At 38.3% G+C, this 17,674-nt stretch overlaps 4 protein-coding genes across 4 annotated transcripts; all 4 read right to left on the bottom strand.

Annotated features, from left to right (window-relative positions):
* Positions 1-101: 101 nt before the first annotated feature.
* On the bottom strand, positions 102-3,611 carry LOC103427317 (uncharacterized). Its single transcript, XM_008365408.4, has 8 exons — positions 3,281-3,611; positions 2,901-2,974; positions 2,548-2,589; positions 1,525-1,566; positions 1,266-1,349; positions 689-776; positions 384-481; positions 102-296 (listed from the first exon to the last, which is right to left on the bottom strand). The coding sequence occupies exons 1-8, from the start codon at positions 3,477-3,479 to the stop codon at positions 270-272; spliced, it is 654 nt and encodes a 217-aa protein (XP_008363630.1). The 5' UTR covers positions 3,480-3,611; the 3' UTR covers positions 102-269.
* Positions 3,612-3,987: 376 nt separating this feature from the next.
* On the bottom strand, positions 3,988-7,883 carry LOC103427228 (serine carboxypeptidase-like). Its single transcript, XM_008365322.4, has 9 exons — positions 7,216-7,883; positions 6,769-6,937; positions 6,300-6,419; positions 5,918-6,061; positions 5,682-5,832; positions 5,278-5,366; positions 4,895-5,153; positions 4,645-4,778; positions 3,988-4,503 (listed from the first exon to the last, which is right to left on the bottom strand). The coding sequence occupies exons 1-9, from the start codon at positions 7,566-7,568 to the stop codon at positions 4,375-4,377; spliced, it is 1,548 nt and encodes a 515-aa protein (XP_008363544.1). The 5' UTR covers positions 7,569-7,883; the 3' UTR covers positions 3,988-4,374.
* A 1,232-nt stretch (positions 7,884-9,115) lies between these two features.
* LOC103427133 (vacuolar protein sorting-associated protein 24 homolog 1-like) lies at positions 9,116-11,754 on the bottom strand. Its single transcript, XM_008365232.4, has 6 exons — positions 11,439-11,754; positions 11,156-11,232; positions 10,589-10,691; positions 10,313-10,434; positions 9,591-9,785; positions 9,116-9,507 (listed from the first exon to the last, which is right to left on the bottom strand). The coding sequence occupies exons 1-6, from the start codon at positions 11,548-11,550 to the stop codon at positions 9,427-9,429; spliced, it is 690 nt and encodes a 229-aa protein (XP_008363454.1). The 5' UTR covers positions 11,551-11,754; the 3' UTR covers positions 9,116-9,426.
* Positions 11,755-13,518: 1,764 nt separating this feature from the next.
* LOC103427042 (uncharacterized) lies at positions 13,519-16,795 on the bottom strand. Its single transcript, XM_008365143.4, has 5 exons — positions 16,348-16,795; positions 15,187-15,400; positions 14,439-14,520; positions 13,937-14,003; positions 13,519-13,808 (listed from the first exon to the last, which is right to left on the bottom strand). Exons 2-5 carry the CDS (start codon positions 15,317-15,319, stop codon positions 13,755-13,757), a joined length of 336 nt encoding a protein of 111 aa, XP_008363365.1. The 5' UTR covers positions 15,320-15,400; positions 16,348-16,795; the 3' UTR covers positions 13,519-13,754.
* Between the last annotated feature and the right edge of the window lie 879 nt (positions 16,796-17,674).

The following is a 17,674-nucleotide window of genomic DNA, read 5'->3' as shown; positions in this document are numbered from 1 at the left end:
CAAGATTTATAGGGTTTCTATAGAGTCAATATAATTTTGAGAATTCCAACAACTTTCTTTCTACAAGCGATACTGGAGCAAGGGGGAATCGAACCTAGGACTTCGGGTGCAGAGTAAATACTCATAATCGCTTGAGCTATAAACCCCTAGCGAGAATTCCAATAACTTTGAAGATTACATTACCTCTCTAATGTAAACATTGCATAAACTACAAGCAAGTTTCAAGCGCAAAAACAAAACTGAATCTTGAATGGTCGATTCCGCATAGCCTATGCATTTTCCTTTTCTTTCGCAGTCTGCGTGGGGATAAAAATGTAATGCCGGTTAAACGATAGACCGATGATTTTCGTATATTTAGGAATGGGGCAAGAAAATAGACTCACTAGCATTTCATGGTCCCCCACGATCTCTTCTATCAACTCCGCCAGTGGTTTATCGGCACTGTTGGGAACAAGAGCTGCAAAAATGGCTGGTTCGAGTCCTGTATATCAAAAGAGTAACGCCGTTACGCCAGTATGGAAATGGACAAGACAAATGTGTTCAAACAGAGAACGGTAATTCAGTAGTTAAATACATACTGAGAGCAGTAAATAAGGGGGTACAAGAACGAGTATATGTTGCTTAAATACGTACAAATGTCTTCCACTAGATAACTAGTTATTTGATGGATAGAGAAACTTAAAGGTACCTGATTCCGGGAAAGAATCAATGAACACCATCATCTCCTCCCCACTGAGACCAGAGAAGAAACAGATTCGTGGCAGCGGCTTAGCAATCTGCAGAGCAGAACATGTCAACTGCAGGAGACCAGCTACAAGTTTCCTACTTAACAGGTCGGGTAAGATGCTAATAATCCTTCAACTTGTAAGCTCCCTAAGCCCGTTGTTTCATCTAAAAGATAATTACTGTGTAGCCTCCGCTCCACTGCGCTTAAATGCTAAACCTCATCTTTTGTTGACTAATTTTGCTTGAAATTACTAAACATTAAAACGATTTGTAAACTGATGCTTTAAGAACTTTGTGAACAGAAAGAAACTATGGAAAAGATGGAAAATTTTAATTAGTTTAAGTACTATGATGATGAAAACATACTTTAGATTATAACGACACAAGCATGGAGGCCAAATTAGAGTATCTTCAGATGTCCAGATGTCTTAAATTTTGCATTTCCAAAGTTCATCAAGCAGACATGAATTTTAGATGACCAGTATTCAACGTACGGTTTTCAGCAAGAACTAGTAATTAGCAAGGTGGAGATTTTCAACCTTTAATGCTTCCAAATTTGGCTGGCTTGTATTCATCGCGTCCCAAAGTGAACGAGTAATCATGTCTTCAGTACAATAAATAACCTACATTAACAAGATTAAACAGAAAAATGGCAAACATGTGAAGAAATCAGACATATTTCCCTTATCACTATGGTATCAGTACGATTGATTGGCTGCTGTTTTCGATTTTGTAGGTCAACCTTGAAAAGGTCAATGTCCATAGGGAACAAACATAGTAACAAATATACAAGATTACCTTGAGGAATTCTCCATCTAGCTGTTTCAAAAACTGTTGGATCTGCACGAGAAGACACATAAGATAACACGATGAGCGCGAGCCATGATTCATAGGTGTAGCACTAGCCACGTATAAGTACAACCAGCAACGCTCTGAGATGAACGTTACTTGCAGCCGTTTCAGAAAACTGGTTTTAAAACTTTCAAAGCAGCAATTGTTTCCTACTTGTAAGTTGTAGCAATGTCAAAATGTTCTCTAGCTTTCTAAGATTCACTAACTTCAGTCCATAATCTATTGATCTTTGTAGAAATTTCTTACTACTATATAGATCTTGAAGAGATCCTGCATTGCCCCATACGATCGATCATATGGCAAGCATGAACGTTTAGATGGAGAATTGAAAATGCATTGGTCAAGACCAATGTTTTAAAAGGCTCGCCTCAGGGCACGCCTAGGCACCCTTTGAGGCAGGTTGGGCTTGAGGGTTGCCGCCTCTGTTTTAAGGGAGTGGGTGTAAGGCTTCACCGGTGCCACCTAGGTGGCGGAAGGCGCGCCTCAAGGCTTTTTTTTTTTTTTTTCAACTCCCAAACCCAAATTTTGGGTAGGGTTTTAACTGCCTCATACCTCTTCCTTGCACTATCGTCTCTTTGCCTTTTTTCTGATTTTTATTTTTTATATAATGGATGTGTGTGCTGTCTGCGTGCATTGTTATAGGTGTGCTCATTGTGCTTTTCATCCTCTATTATATATATATATATATATATATGTCTATATATGTGTGTATATATATTTATAATATATGTGTGTGCTCAGGGTGATTATTGGTTAATAATCCTTTTTTAAAAAAAATAATATATGTGTACGCTTAATGTATATACTAAAAAAATTAGGTCCCATGAGGCTTCGCCTCACGCCTCACGCCTCACGCCTAGACCAGGCTATCCCTCAGACGCCTCGCCCACGCCTCACTCTTTAATACACTGGTCAAGACAAATAAACTCTTCAGAAACGAGAAAAGTAAATAGATGGAAAACAAGTTACCTTCTCAGCTTCCTCCGCTTCAAACCCCAACAATAACAAAGCCTGGAAACGAGAAAGTTTGAATCTTCAACCTCATTAGTAATTGTAATATCATTTATCGGCATACATCTATAAATAGATCAATGATTTACATTTGCAATTTCCTGCAAAATCAGATTCTAAAGGAGGAATTTCGAAAGCTTGTTTCTTCCTTCTAACTAACAAGTTCAGAAAGTCATATACATTTCAATCAAAAAACGACTGTCATTAGGTCATTCGTGTCTTTAAATTGAAGGGTATGCTTGCTAACATATAGAGACATTGGCAGACTGTTATGATTGAAAAAAACTGGAGCGAAACTAACCGCAACTTACAGGTGGACCAAATATCATTTCATCTGCATTTAGAGGAACGAATTTTGAATCTTCAATCAACTCACCAGGAACTCCTGTAAAGTTGTTAAAACAAATTAAACAAAAACAGTAATAATCTATGCCATATACTACAATGTCTAGTGGTATTCATCTCTACTTGTAAGCGGGAGTTCTCAGGTTCGACTCTCGTGAATCCAGTGTCTCTTGTTCAAGCTCGGTTTAGACTATGTTGGTGATTTTTGAGTGATAAGCTTTCAGGTAAATCCCAAAGCAAATCCATTTCTTTTTCGCTATCGAAAAGATTTACAATTTAGCTTCAAAAACTGAATTCAACAGAGTTCCAACACCAAAAATGTTGAGGAGCAGCAGAAATTGAGTACCTTCTCTTTCAGAAGAGGCTCTTGGGGTGCTCTTGAGGAGCTTCAACTGATGGCTTCTGTAATTTTCCGACGACGAAGAAGAAGAAAGGGTTGAAATCTTTGGAGGCAGCAGAGGATTTGAGGAAATTGAAGGGATAAAAAGCAGAGGAGAATTGTTGAGTGAAGTTTTCAGAGAGAAAGCAAGAGCAGAAGCTGCCATCGAAGAAGATTTTGCAGTCTTTTACTACACACAGCTCCACAATTTACGAACACGTTTCCATGGGAGTTGATAAACTTGGTTCCAAATTTAAACGGGTTTCGGGTTTATCTTGCCCCAAACTTTGAGATAATTGGGCTTTAAACCCGTTACTCCCAATTCTTTTGTATTTTATTCTCCAGTGACGTGGCGATATTGAGGGAGGGGAATCTCATACAAGATGGAGATATTCTTAGATGAAACAGAAGTATTTTTCTTCGTAAGTATGTCTCTCATCACGTGATGGTATATTGTCGATATAGAGATACAGAAATCTAAAACAAGGCATTCGGAGAGTACATTCGTGTGCAGGATAAATGCTCGAGTGTATAATAAATTCTCGTAACGGGAATATCCCTCGGCTTCTATGGTAAAATCTCCCTTCGTATGCAAAGGTGAATGCTCTCTGTTGGATGGTCATAACACGTTCAACTACCTAAATTTACAAGCAAAACGAAGGCGAAATCATATGTTATCGACAAGCAGTCTTTCTTATTCATCTTAAAAGTAGTGTAAGCAAACATAGCATATTGTATGGTAAGATCTTCCCTCGTGTGCAAAGGTGAATGCTTTCATCCGCTTCAGCTCCATAACTTCGCTGTTGCAGGATGTATTACGTTCAACTACGAACTATCGAAATTTTCGAACAGAACGGCTTAAAATCATACAAGACGAATATTCATATATTTGCCCACAAGCAGTCTTTCTTATGCATCTTAAAATACTGCAAGCAAACATAGCGCATTGTCTAGAAACGCTATTAGCTTCACCAGCCTAGGCAAAATATTTACAAGCGCATTGAGAAACCACGGAAATCCATATCCTATGCTCATCACTCCGTTCATGTTCCGGTGTAAAATCACATCTGAGCAACCCGTTTTTCTGGTTCACCTGCGGATTCAGCAATTGATCCCCGAGTCCACCTCCTCAACATCTCCAGTGCAGCCTTGGGCTGGTCCATTGGAACCATGTGGCCGGCATCATGGACCTGTTTGTTGCAAGACAACGTACCATATAACTAGTTCAGCAATCGGGATCGGTAATTAATCAATGTCTATGGATAGAGAGAAATGCAGATATGTGAGAGAGATAGAAACCCAGACAAGTGAGGAAGGAGAGAGAAAGAGACCTTAAGGAAGCTAAGAGGCCCATGGTTCTTGAGAACTCCTGCTTCTGAATTATCGACAACAAAAGGAACTTCCGGAGAAGTTACAAACTGTTTCTGACCAGACCATTCCATGGCATGGACCCATCTTGAGTTACCTATCATATACAAATTTATATGCGACGGGTAAGAATTGCACATCACAAATTAAAAGAGAATAATATTAATGATAGGTGGTTTGGCATGTCGTATCAAATAAAACCTAAAGACCTACCAAGCCAGTTGCAGATTAGATCATATTCTCCTGCATACACAAGCAGTTGGATTCCGTCCTCGAGAAGAGTGGGAATGCCCACTTCGAGGTTCCTCATCCAGTCCACCAGCATGGCTTGATACACTGTAGAGCTGCATGAAACAAATTCAATGTCCCCAACTCCAAGTGACTCTCTAACAGGCTTCTGGTTCAGGAATTTCTCCATGTTTGAGAAGTCATAGCAAAGGCTCCCCTCACACTTCTTTCTGATGTCGTAGTACTGCATATCATAATAAATTAATAAAAACTCCCATCAAACTTCAGATCAATAGTGGAATACCAAATGACAACGTAATGATTAAAGAGCAATCATTCTGTCAATGATGAGTAACTGATCTTCTTACATTTATATTTCCGGCCTTCGCCATGATGCTACTGAATATGGTATTGCAAACAAAATATGAAGCCATGCAAGAGACTGTACCATCAGTGCCTGAAAAAACCAGAAGTATATGTTTATTTACAAAAGCACCAACTAATTGGCTAATATGTAAAGACACGCTTGCGTAATAAAAAATAAAAAATAAATATTCATGGCTTAGAAAAGAGGAAAAAATACATAAAGATGGAACACAATAAAAGAGAAAGGGGCCACCCTACCATGTTGACATGAAAACGAACAAAAGAACTGCAAATTTTAAATAACAAATTTGCATGTCTTAGGGTCTAAACTTAATGAGAAGCTAATAGAAATTTGAAAAAAGGGAACCAGAAAATGAGGAAGGGGCCACTAAAATATGTCACTTACCACAGAGCTTTATAGCCATTTCACAAACTGGAAGCACTTTGTTAATACGATTATATTCAGTTGCTGTGATTAAGCCATTGTCCAACGCAAAATCTGTGTAAGCCTTATACTGGACTGCAGGATCAGTAAGCCCATTGCCAATGGCAAATCCCTGTTCAACAAGTTTTTCTAAATTTATTAAACCACGAAATGACCCGTTACAATTCTCAAAACAAGGTAATACTTGAGATATGTACCTTCAAATTTATATGGATTCCTTCTTTGGCTTTGTTTCCTTTGTGGACTCGAGCAGCAAAAGCTGGAATATAGTGTCCAGCATATGATTCTCCAGTTATGAAAAAGTCATTCTTTGCCAACTCAGGATGCTCGGCAAAGAAGGCCTAACATCATAGAAAGGCACAATAAGTAATGCTACTATTCATTACAATAATAAACCTTAAACATCTAAGATGTCTGCTTTCTTCCAAAATTCTCAAGATAAAAATCATGCAGTTCTTCTCCTAAAAAAAACACTGCAGTTAAGTTTGACATTGAAATTAAAATATAGATATATACACACGTATTACTTCCATTACACTTAAACATTACTGCTTTAGAAATGAAGGATAAATGACACACCTGTAAGAAGTCATAAAGGTCATTACTAACACCATCTTCAGAGTGACGAATGTCACGTTTGTCACTACTATAACTGAAGCCAGTCCCAATAGGCTGGTCAACATACAGAAGATTAGATGCCTGCAAAACAGGAAAATGTAAAAAAAAAAAAAGGTTACCTCTCAGGAAAATGAAGAAAGAACTGACATGCCTTACTGAAGTAGGATGCCTCTAAATCAGTGACGGCCTCAGATATCATGCAGGGACAAGTAAATATAAGTGAAGACGTGTTTACGAGTCACTTTCATGTTTACGAGTCACTTTCATACCGGTGCAACATGATTTAGAAAAAGGTTCCACGAACGATAATTAAGAAGAAAATGTTACCACATAAGGGGCAAGGACAACAAATACAACTGCCAATTTTCAATATACGTACAATGTCAGCAAAAACGAACTAGTCAATTGACAGAGAGTCTCATATAAATACCTTATCCCAGCCATACTCGTTCCACACAAGTGACAAGTTATTTGCGATAGTGAACGGACCATTTTCGTAAAATACAGCCAATTCACTGCTGCACCCCGGACCGCCAGTCAACCAAATAACAACAGGGTCCTTCTTGTTGGTGCGAGACTCGAAGAAGAGATAGAACATCCTACATTACCACACAAATTGAATAGTAAGAACACCAAGCAAGCAGCTACATTCACCATACAATCCAAAAAAATCCAAAATTCCGCATAATTTTACAAATTTGAGGTCCTATTTTCCTAAATTAAGGCCCAGCTAAGCATAAAATTTCCGCATAAAACCCTAAAATTCAAATGAAATCAAAATAAAACCCCTAAAATACACCAAATTCACGATGCAGCACGACTTAACAGTTCAAAGTATCATAAAAACAACGAAATTCAAAGAGATTAAGAAGCTCACTTGGCGGCATGAGAATGCTCGATGTTGAAGTACCCGGCATGGTGGCCGAGGTCCTCGACGGAGACTCCGGATTCGATGAGGTTGGGGAGCCTGAATGGCTTCTCGACGAGCCTCGGCGCGTCGGCGACGGCGGCGGTGGAGGAATCGGGGCCGTCGATGATGTTGATGTCTTCCTCGGGGAAGAGATTGAAGGCTCTGATCAGCTGCTTTGCGTGCACGGATGGGAAGCTGGACCTGGCGAGCCCGAGAGGGTTCGTGAGCTTAGCGGCGGCGATCGGAGAGAAAAGTAGGAGGAGGAGGTGAAGAGAGAGAAAGGTGAGGAGGTGAGGGAGGAGAGAATTCTTGCGTTCCATGGCTTGTGCGTCTGCGTTTTGGGTAGAGAGAGAGAGGAATGAGAGAGGAGAGAGATTTGCCGGGGAGAAGAAGGCGCCAGGCGATAACTAACAGTCGCGTGGTACGACGATTTATAAATGGACTGTTAAGTTGTTGGGGCGAGTGGGTTCGTGGAAGTTTCCGGTGCGCGCAGGTACAGAAATTGACCGGATCTAGGACGTTGGATTTTGGCTCTGTGGGGTCCTTTTATTGGAGCTGTGGTGTAGTTCTGTGGAACGGGGTGCAGGGGATTTGGACCCGGTTGCTTTCGCTTGCAACAAAGGAGTTGCTTTAAATTAAAATTAAAAACGGAAAGAAGGAAGGTGGGGTTGTAATTACGTGTAAACCGGCATACTGTTAAAGCAGTGCACGCGACAGAGGTGGTTTTTGAGGTTGAGGATGATTCCATTCCATGACCTTCATTCACATCATGTGGAGGAGAAGTTACCGACCTCTTGCAGGAGGGATTCTTGGATAGGGCCGTCGTATAGGACAGAGCTGTCACACGAAATTACGTTTTCATCAATTGTGTTCAGGAACGATTGTTATTAGTTAATCCATATGCGATAGTTTATAACGGTATAAGTCTTGAAATATCCTACATCGATTGTATTTATGTAAAAAAAAGTATTTTATCCAACATGGTAATGCTACACAAAGAAAGAGGTGCTCCATCCTATTTGACATTGGTTCAGAGTCAGGAAGCAAGCGCGTACTGTACTGTCATGTGATGGGTTGGTCCTCTTGGCCCCGCGTGATGATGGTGAGTCCTTTGGCCCCGCATGTAGGGTGAGTCTCCTTAGCTCCACGTGGTTGTCGATGCGAGGATCTACCACGTGTGACCCACTAATTGGGTCTCACTAAGGGATGTTGAAATATCTCACATCGACCGTATCTCTATGAAAATAAGAGTTTAGATATCCCAACCCTCCTCTAACTAATAATGAGATATTTTTGATAAAACTCCACACTTCACGAATTGTGCATGTGATAATAACTAAGTTGAAGACATATCAGTGCTATTGAAGTGGGCATTTGGGCCGTCTCTTTGATAATTTGACAATAAGGCCTAATATGAGAATGATGGTAGCATCAGTCGTATGGGCGTTCAGTATTTTGAGCCGCGGACGGAGATTGGATGGGCTGGTTTTGCAAATGACTTGGGGATGAAGATTAGGTATGGAGAGAAAGTGAAGTAGGAAGGACGGTGCTGACTTTTTGGATCAAGGTGGTCTACTCAGCAAACGCACGAGCATAACGTCAGTTAGCAGAACAACAAGCAACACCAATTCAGCAAGCATTCCAAATCTAGTCGTTGACAGAAAGCTATATATAGCCTTAGCTTTACAACAGAGTCTGACACCAGCTCGAGGTAAGGCATGACGATTACGCATGCCTCGATGATTGTCAGCCGTTGATGCATATGAACTCGGCTGATGGTTCATTGCAGCATCATAACCATTACTCACAAGATGTTAAATAAATTCATTCAACTAGTATTAGACCTCTTGGTGTTGAAAGTCGAGAATAAGACAAACAAAACTATGTAACAAATTGTATTAATGTACGGACTTGTTTGAAAGTGCTTTTAAAATAACTGAAAACGCTTTTGGTGAAAGTATTTTGGGTTCCAAAAGCACGCTCATCAAAAGCGCTTTCAGTTATTTTAAAAGTATTTCCGAACCCTACAACATTTGTCTCATTTATACAAAGCAAGCTGTGTCTATAGCCCTTAATAAATAAAACAATAAATTTCTAAACTTTAAGATGCCTCTACAAAATACAAAAAGAAGTTTTCCTCATAAGAAGGGAACGAACTGCGGGAACTACATGAAAATTTTACGATCTCACTTGGGCAAGCCGCGCCCTCAGTGCTTCCAACTCTTCCTCATTGTCTGCACCCTCTGCTATAGCTTCTTCCTGCATGGATTAATGACGAGTTATTTCATTGCATCTTGCAAGGAACAATGAAAAGATATAAAAATGGAGTCTACGACACATACTTGTTGTGACGCACTGGCTCTCTGGGCTGCTACCTTTGTCCTCTCCTTCCGCACAGCTTCTGGGAGCTGTGCAGCCGTCTCACCAGCTATTTCACTGAGGACCCTTTCAACTTCTTCTTCGGTTTCCTCTTCTATATCTTCTGAATCTAATGCCGTATCAAGAGCATCATCTACGAATTCCTCAATCACGCCAGCCTGTATGACCAATAGAGTGTTACATCTAAAGATTTCAAGGATATAGAAGCTATATAGACAGTATAGTGGCACATAAACACATTCCACATTGCGAAAACTCTGACGCTTCAGATATGCTTCAGTCTCGACTCTCCTCATCATTAAAAATATACCATTCCCAAAACAGGGAGCCAGTCAAAAGGTGCATTCGGATATAATTCGTTCTCTCCATGTTATAGAAAAGAATTTGTAACATTCAGCACTCTCATTGTTCATTGATTAAATAAGCGAAAATAAAAAATATTAACACCCAACTTTCTACATAAAATGAGTTCAGATATTTCAATATAACAGCTGTAAATTATGTGAAATGATACCCCATATAACATTTTAAGCCAAATAAACAAACATGAAATAAACAAGTACAAAATTAAAGCAAGAGATTGAACCCCTGCTTAAACAAGGGTGCGACACTTGAGACTATAGGGCAATCAGGGGGGAGTATTAACTTCTAACAGCCACCCACAAAGCACCTTAAGGTATCTTACCTTGGTGATTTCTTTGGTAAATTCATGCATCGTGACGGCCATTTCTGGAGCTTTCATGAGGTTATTGACAAGTTTCATAACCTCTGTACTTTTTGACAGATGACCCACGGTACGGGCAAGTGCTGCAAGCACATACAACATATCAATACCATAAAGCTGACTTAAACAATGGAGAAGGGGGTAGGGTGGATTGAAGGGTAACATGCTAGGCACAAATTCAAGACAACATAAGCATAGGGGAACTAAAATAATAATTTTATGTGTGTGAAGCAATACCAACACTTTCTCCAAGGTGCATAGATATCGAATTCAGTTGTGCCTTATTCTCATGAAGCCGATTCACAACTTTCCTCGACATCACAATTTCCTTTGCAAGTGCCTGAACACAAATTCACTAGTCGATCAACACATAGAACATACATGACGTGATGAACAAAACAACAAGAAGCAAACACAAGTAGCAGACATTCAACGTAAAGACCACATCGCAATCATCCTACACGGAAAATCCCAGCGAATCTAAAAACACCTGCATTCGGGTTTATACTTAAGAACTTCATTACAAATGGCCCAAAACCGCAACGTAGCTGAAACAGATTCCTACCAATACAAACTCCGAGAACAAAAACCATCTTGAAATTAGTGACACTGAGTTCAAAATCCACAAACCCCTCCGAAACAGAATGACTTTCGATTCATTGAACCTTTATAAGCTAATAAAAGGCAAAGCTTTTTCCCCTTCCAGTTTTCGACAAGAACACTTTTGTGCAACCAGTGTTTCTAAATTGCAAGTAAAATTATTGACGATCGAGTGATCAGCAGAAAAGCTAAAATTTGGAGTACCTTGGCTGTGGCCATGTCATTTCTCTTGGCAGCCTCTCTGATAGTTTTATGTACAGCCTTCTCTTCTTTCTGTATATCTATGAAACAAAAACCCCATCTTTCTTTTAGACTAAAATTAGTCAACAGTTACACACAAACCCAATCTCAGCCCAAAAATTCAAATAATTGATAAGAATTAAGAACAAAATAAAAGAAATCTGCACCAAATAAATTGAACCCAAAACGCAAAATTACATGTAATTTGAAAACGAGAACAAAAATAATGAAAGGAGGAAGCTTTTGCCTCTGATTTGGCGCTCCATGTTGCGGCACTCATGGCGGAGGCGCCGCTGCCATTCTCTGAGTTGCTCCGACGGGTTAGGTTTCGGCTTCAACAAGCTCTTGACTTTGTTCATTTTTTTTCCCGTTCCTTTTTCTCGCTGATTCGAGTTCTATCTCTCTCTGGTTTTTCCAAGATCCAATCGGATTATCCGATGGTATGGTGTGTATCTCTGTTTCGTTTTTCCCTCCACTGAGACTTTTCTTTTCCGCGTTTACTTTCTTCTTCCAAGCGGCAGTCAGCAACGACCAGCCGACGGTCCTTCCTTCCCCGCGTTTTCACCTTTTTTTTTTTTTATGTTAATTTTTTTTACCAAAAAGGATCTATTCGAATTCGAAGTGTTCTATTTCAAGATTCTAAAAAACACTAGGTGCTAGTCGAGCAGCTAGGCGGAGTTTAGGCTGGCGCCTAGGTGGTTTAGGCGGATTTAGGTAAATTTCTTGTATATCTTATAAATAAGTGCATATTGACACTTACAAAAAATTATACTTGTATGAAATTTATGAATAAGATAATAAAAAATGATAAAATGCAAAACGAGTATTCAACAAGTCCAAAATTTAAAAACACAATAAGCATATAAGTCATATAACCATAGTGAGGAGTATTGTAGGATGACACATGTACAACAAGTTCACAATTTTAAACCACTTAGACATAGATAGGATTTTTTATTTTATTTTTTAATTTCATTAAAAAAAAACCGCATAGCACAACCTAGCCCCGCCTAGCCCGCCTAGGCGACCACCTAGAGCCCATCCGATTTTTCCAACCGATTTGCAAGAAAACATCTCAGCTCACCACCACCTAGACCTTTTTTTAGAACATTGTTTTAGTTAAATGCGAAAATTGTGAATTCGGAAGTCAGGAATACAAGAGACAGCAGGAGAAGTAACAAATCGAGAAACTTAAAACGAGAGAGGTAAGAGCAATTCCACCCATGGAGCCCTTCCCCCTGGCAATCCAATATTCAATCCACCCTATTAAACAGTAACTGCCTTAAATGAATAGTAACTACCATTAATGAACAGTAATTGCCATTTACATCTCCACCCTTGGAACCCTCCCCCTGGCAATAAGCAATTAAAATAATAATTTTTGTTTGTTTGTTTAAATAATAAAAAACCCTATCTCTCTCTCTCTCTCTCTGACACAAAAAACATAAAATATTGCAAAGCCCTCGGGCCACAGGCCCGTCGACTCCCCACCCCCCCTTCGCTCGGGCTCCCACCCTCACTCGGGCCCTTCCCCGCTGGAGCTGCTCCCACCGGCCCTCAGGCCCTTTCTCCTCCCCTGTCGCCCGAGCAACCAGCATCCGCTGGAGTTGCTCTAAGGAATCGAGAAACTTAAAAAATGAGAAGTAAGGAAAAGAAATCGGACAATTAATTTGGTTATTGATTTTAGGAATTCATTTTCCGGATGAGAAGAAACTTCACATTTTTCCGATTAAATGCGTTTACTAAACACATAAAAAAGTTAGGAATTGAAACGATTCAAAAAATAAATACACAAAACTCATATTTTAGCAACAAATAGATAAGACTTTACCACTCCAAATCAATATAAAATGGGTGGTGTTATTCACACACTTCTCTTTTACCTTCCACACACCTCTTAATTTTTGACCGTTGAATTGAAAGAATTGAAAAAAATTAAAAGACAGAAATTAACAAAAGACATTTAAGAGATAAAAAGAGGTGTATAACTAAATACGTGTATAAATAAATAACACCACCCTATAATTTTGATTACAAAATGGAATGTGAGACTCCTACTTTTCGTTTCAAATAAGTAAACACAGAATAAATACTTTCAGTTGCATAAAAGAAAAGAGTAAATACTCACCAAACATTTTCAATGATTTAGATCTAACGACTACAAAAGCAACATTATCGATTTGGAGGGGCGAGAATCCTACTCCATCTTTTAATCATTCACCAAAATTGTATCTTCAGTTGATTAACTGGTATTCCCAAAAGAAATTACTGCATTAGTCTTTCTTGCAACAGGAAGAAACAGAAGATCCTCACGTCATAATCCAGAATTAGAACTTAAGTGTAATGCATTAGTCTTTTTTTTTTTCACCACAATTTAAAGTGGTAAATGTTGAACAATATCTAGATTTTACAATCCAAAGAATTAAGAAACCGGAAAAGGATATTGCTTCGGTTCATCGCAACGCTTTCCGGAATCCAACCTTGTGTGATTGATCAGCTACAAGAAATTAGATTGTATTAGGGTTTAATGACCTTCTCCAACTTCTATCTGTCTCCACATCGTCTAATCGAAGAGACCTTCGTCGTGCCAAATATCAACTAAAAAGTCTACCATCTCCTGCACAGTTCACCAGTAACTTAAATTCACAGCGCTAAGAAAAAGTCGTAACAAAATATCATAAATCCAGATTCTACATGTGAAACACGTAGAACAATCTTTTTGGAAAAAGAAAATGAAAAACTTACAGTTAAGGGGATTGGCTCAGGAAAAGATTCATTCGTCGACAGCAGATCTTCATATGATGTTGACCAGCTGCAAAATAAATTGTTTGCATCATCTTCCGGAGCCCAGAAATTCTTTCAGTGGCTAGAATTCAATAGAGAATAATCGAAGAAAGCCAACGATATGGTATCATCAACCATCAACCCCATTTTAAAGTTGCAAGAGCTTCTTCGGTTTATGTCAGTGTTTAAATTTGAAGGAAGAGATAGTATTCGAAACCACACACATATAAAATGCCAGAACAGAAAAGGTGCACACTTTTTTTTTCATAAACCCGCCAACTGAAGTTCAGGAATGGGGACAGAGGTTTCTAATTAACTAACATTAAAAATAAAAGTCGAATTTGCTAAAATGTAAGTACAAGTCATGATGTTTCTTAGGTGTGCTAAAAGATTAGATCTTATAAAAATTCTGCTGTCCAACTTTTTTCTCTACTTTACAAGAAGTTTTGTGAAGAGAAAATACCTTATGATTGGATCCTTTTCCGCTCTTTGCACCCGTTGATTCCCAACCCACTTTTTTCTCCTCTCATGCCAAGCAATTGCAGCTACGAGACAAAAAGCGCGATTATCTCCAAGGAACAAATGATTAATACCAACTAAAACAAATAAAAAATTGTTGTTTTCGATTGCTGAGATATGGTAATGACTGGGCAGAAGGAATAGTTTCTTACTACACTTTTCCCCAGCCCCAAAGAAAGGAAATGATACAGAAGGAAACCAGAAAAGAACCATAAAAAGCTCTTGCATAGGCGGAGATCCAAATTTGAAAGACGTCTCTTATAAAGGAAGATATGTATTACTCAATTGTAAAAGCTCGTTTTTACTTTTTATGAAATTATACCACAATGAAAGAGAAACGAAAAGCTTAAGAGATTCTGTTAAAATATCAATTCTTGTACCTTTATCAACAATAAGGGCGACCCCAAGCCAACAAGGCTTGCACCAAGGCTTGCCCTCATTCCTTTTATCAACAAAGCATGAAAATAAAAATTTTGTACACTCTTCCAGAATGAATAAAGGGATTCTGAATATCTTGTACCTTTCTATAACCTAAGGGATTCTGAATATCTTCAACCCAATAGACGTTGTAATAAGATCAATTATATTCAAGTGTTTCTTATTAAGGGTTAGTCTAATCATACTACCAAAGTAGGAAAGGTCTTACATGTATCAGTATTAGCACTTAATTGCCATAGTATCCACGAACTTACCATGATTAACAAATACAGGAGTGCTCACTTCTTTTACTGCAGGCCTCTTTTCTTCATTAGTAGTTTCCGAATGCTCTGACGCTTGCCTTTTATTGGAATGGGAATTTCCAGTATTCACTGACATTGTCTCCATATCGAGTGACCATTCCTTAATGCAAACGACAGTAAAGTGTTGCGTAGCAACTTCCAGTGTGTCACTAACAGACACAGCCACCTGAAATGAAAGACAAAATTTCTGAAGCTACTACTGCTTATCATAAGGAACCTCCACAGGGGGTCGAAAAGAGATGACAGATGCTGGTTAAACATAAGGAACTACCAATACACACTATTTAGAAGCATAATCTTGACAATTGCAAATAAGTGATTCGACCACAAAGTCTTCCATGTTCAAATCTCCAAAAATTACTTCCCTCAAGCTTTACTATTTTCAAAGATCAGATCTTCCAAATTCAAATCTGCATATTTTACTCTCCGTGTTAATTGCAAAAGCGAGCACCATGTACATGCTTTTCAGCAGTTACCCAGTAACCCTATACGGACCTTAAAAGTTGATTCTTTGACAACAGAAGTTGCAAAACAATGAGGCTCTAAAATCTATTCCCTAGGTTCCTTGAGTTGAGTTGGTAAGGATCGTTCTCCTCCCTAGACAAAGGCCTAGGTTTGACTCCCGCTTCCAGAAATCCCTCTTGGTGGGCGATCTGTAAAAACCAAAAAAGGGGCTAAGACCCCTCTGTAAGGCTTGTGGTATGCCCTGGCCTGGGATGGGGCAGCCTCCTCTACCCCTAAACTTTCAGCAAACAAATAAAACCTAATTGAACCGCGTCCTAATTCGACACAAACCCAACTACAAGATGATCATTTAAACAAAACCCAATTCATGGAAACAACAAATTCTTCACATTTACTTTCGATATAAACAAAATGTCAACAATTCTTTTCATATCCATAAAAAACAGATTCGTATAAAAAGGAAAAGTTCACAGAATCCCGAATGCTAAAGAACCCACAAAGATTTTAGCATTTGATTCCAAAAAAAAGTCGAATAAAAAAAAACCCCAACCCCACTTGAGATCTACAAGCACAGTTCATACCAAAAAAACCAGAGATTCGAAAGGGAAAAAGGGATGAAATTATACTTAATGCAAGACGAACAATTACCTTGATCCGCACGTATCACTGAAAGCACTCAGAGATTACAATGATTGACAAAGAGAGTATGGATTGGATTATGATAAATGGAGAAGAAAGCAATTTATTTAATTTATAATATTAATTTCTGAATTTATTTATTTGTTTATGGTATATGTAGCTTGGAGAAATGGTTTCCAGTCACTCTCTGTTGGCGACGTGGATGTGAGTCGGATCGGTGGAGAAGAAATCCTCTCTCCAGATCTCTTCCACCGCTATTAAGTAATCTGGATTTTTAAATTTCATCAAACGGTAAAAAATTATTATATTTTTTAAAAAGTCAAAACAGATGAAACGTTTAGATGGAATTTGAAAAATCTGGATCACTTATTTTGTTTCGGTAACCTTGATAGAAGAGATTCGGATAGGAACTCTCCTTGGATTGGTGACCAAGGTCTTACCACGCAATTAAGTAAATGAGGAAACCACGTCCTCCATTTTCTCGCACACCAAAATTTAATTTTGATGCAAAATTTGTATTTTTCCCAAAAGGAAAAATCATTTTCTACACACTTCCTTATATTAAGTAGTTGACTACTTTTTCTTCTCACCTACCACAGAAATCCTTTTTGTTTCAATTACCTTTACTTTTTTTTATAATCGAAATGCTTCTTTATCTTTTGAGTTGTTCTGCTTCGTCGGTCGCTTAAGACCTTAGGTTTCTACTCTTATTTGATAAAATAATGAAATCACTTCACATGGGAGAATGATTTCAATTTAGGGGGTGTATTCAATAGGAATTTTGAGGGATTTTAATTCTTTTAATACAAGGAAAACTAATGAAAATGACTTGAAAACTTTGAGTTTTAACGATAAGGACAAAATAAAGGGTAAAATGAATAGTACCAGGATTGACTTTTCAGTGTAAAAATGTGGTTTTTTGTTAAAGTGAACAGTACCGGGAGCTTTTCGTTAAAGTTCCCTTTAATAAATCTAGGGGTATTCAATCAATATTTTAAGTGATTCTCTGAAATTTAAGGTGTATTCAATTAGAATTTTAAGATAGTTTATTAAAATCTTTAGAAATTCAGGTGTATTAAATTAGGATTTTAAAGAAGTTTATAACATTCTATGTGTATTCAATTAGAAATTGATTTTAAAGAATTTGATAAAGTTGAGGAATTAGAGGGAATTTGAGAGATTTCGTAGTGTATTTTAAGCATCCACAAATCCCACCTCTCCCCATGAGATTTCGAGAAAATTAAATCAAATTTTTATATGGAATCTCTATAAATCAATTAAACTCCATAAAAATCCATTAAAATTTCTCAAATTCTCAATTGAATACACCCCCCTT

The sequence above is a fragment of the Malus domestica genome, chromosome 01, assembly GCF_042453785.1.
Source record: "Malus domestica chromosome 01, GDT2T_hap1".
Lineage (NCBI taxonomy): Eukaryota > Viridiplantae > Streptophyta > Magnoliopsida > Rosales > Rosaceae > Malus > Malus domestica.
This window is presented reverse-complemented; position numbering and strand designations above follow the sequence as displayed.

Bases quoted from the DNA above. Each gene is read 5' to 3' on its own strand.
- LOC103427317 (XM_008365408.4), bottom strand. From the start codon at position 3,479: ATGGCAGCTTCTGCTCTTGCTTTCTCTCTGAAAACTTCACTCAACAAT. The intron at 2,975-3,280 runs GTACTCAATTTC...ACAACTTTACAG, and splicing joins AGCCTCTTCTGAAAGAGAAG to GAGTTCCTGGTGAGTTGATT. The intron at 297-383 runs GTGAGTCTATTT...ATCCCCACGCAG, and splicing joins TGGGGGACCATGAAATGCTA to ACTGCGAAAGAAAAGGAAAA.
- LOC103427133 (XM_008365232.4), bottom strand. From the start codon at position 11,550: ATGAACAAAGTCAAGAGCTTGTTGAAGCCGAAACCTAACCCGTCGGAG. The intron at 11,233-11,438 runs GCAAAAGCTTCC...TTTGTTTCATAG, and splicing joins CATGGAGCGCCAAATCAGAG to ATATACAGAAAGAAGAGAAG. The intron at 10,435-10,588 runs GTATTGCTTCAC...ATGTGCTTGCAG, and splicing joins GCACCTTGGAGAAAGTGTTG to CACTTGCCCGTACCGTGGGT.
- LOC103427228 (XM_008365322.4), bottom strand. From the start codon at position 7,568: ATGGAACGCAAGAATTCTCTCCTCCCTCACCTCCTCACCTTTCTCTCT. The intron at 6,062-6,299 runs GTGTGTCATTTA...CTATGATGTTAG, and splicing joins ACCTTTATGACTTCTTACAG to GCCTTCTTTGCCGAGCATCC. The intron at 5,154-5,277 runs GTAAGAAGATCA...TATGATATGCAG, and splicing joins CGAAGGCCGGAAATATAAAT to TACTACGACATCAGAAAGAA.
- LOC103427042 (XM_008365143.4), bottom strand. From the start codon at position 15,319: ATGGAGACAATGTCAGTGAATACTGGAAATTCCCATTCCAATAAAAGG. The intron at 14,521-15,186 runs GTAAGTTCGTGG...TTTGTCTCGTAG, and splicing joins TCCTGTATTTGTTAATCATG to CTGCAATTGCTTGGCATGAG. The intron at 13,809-13,936 runs GTAAGTTTTTCA...TGAACTGTGCAG, and splicing joins CTGAGCCAATCCCCTTAACT to GAGATGGTAGACTTTTTAGT.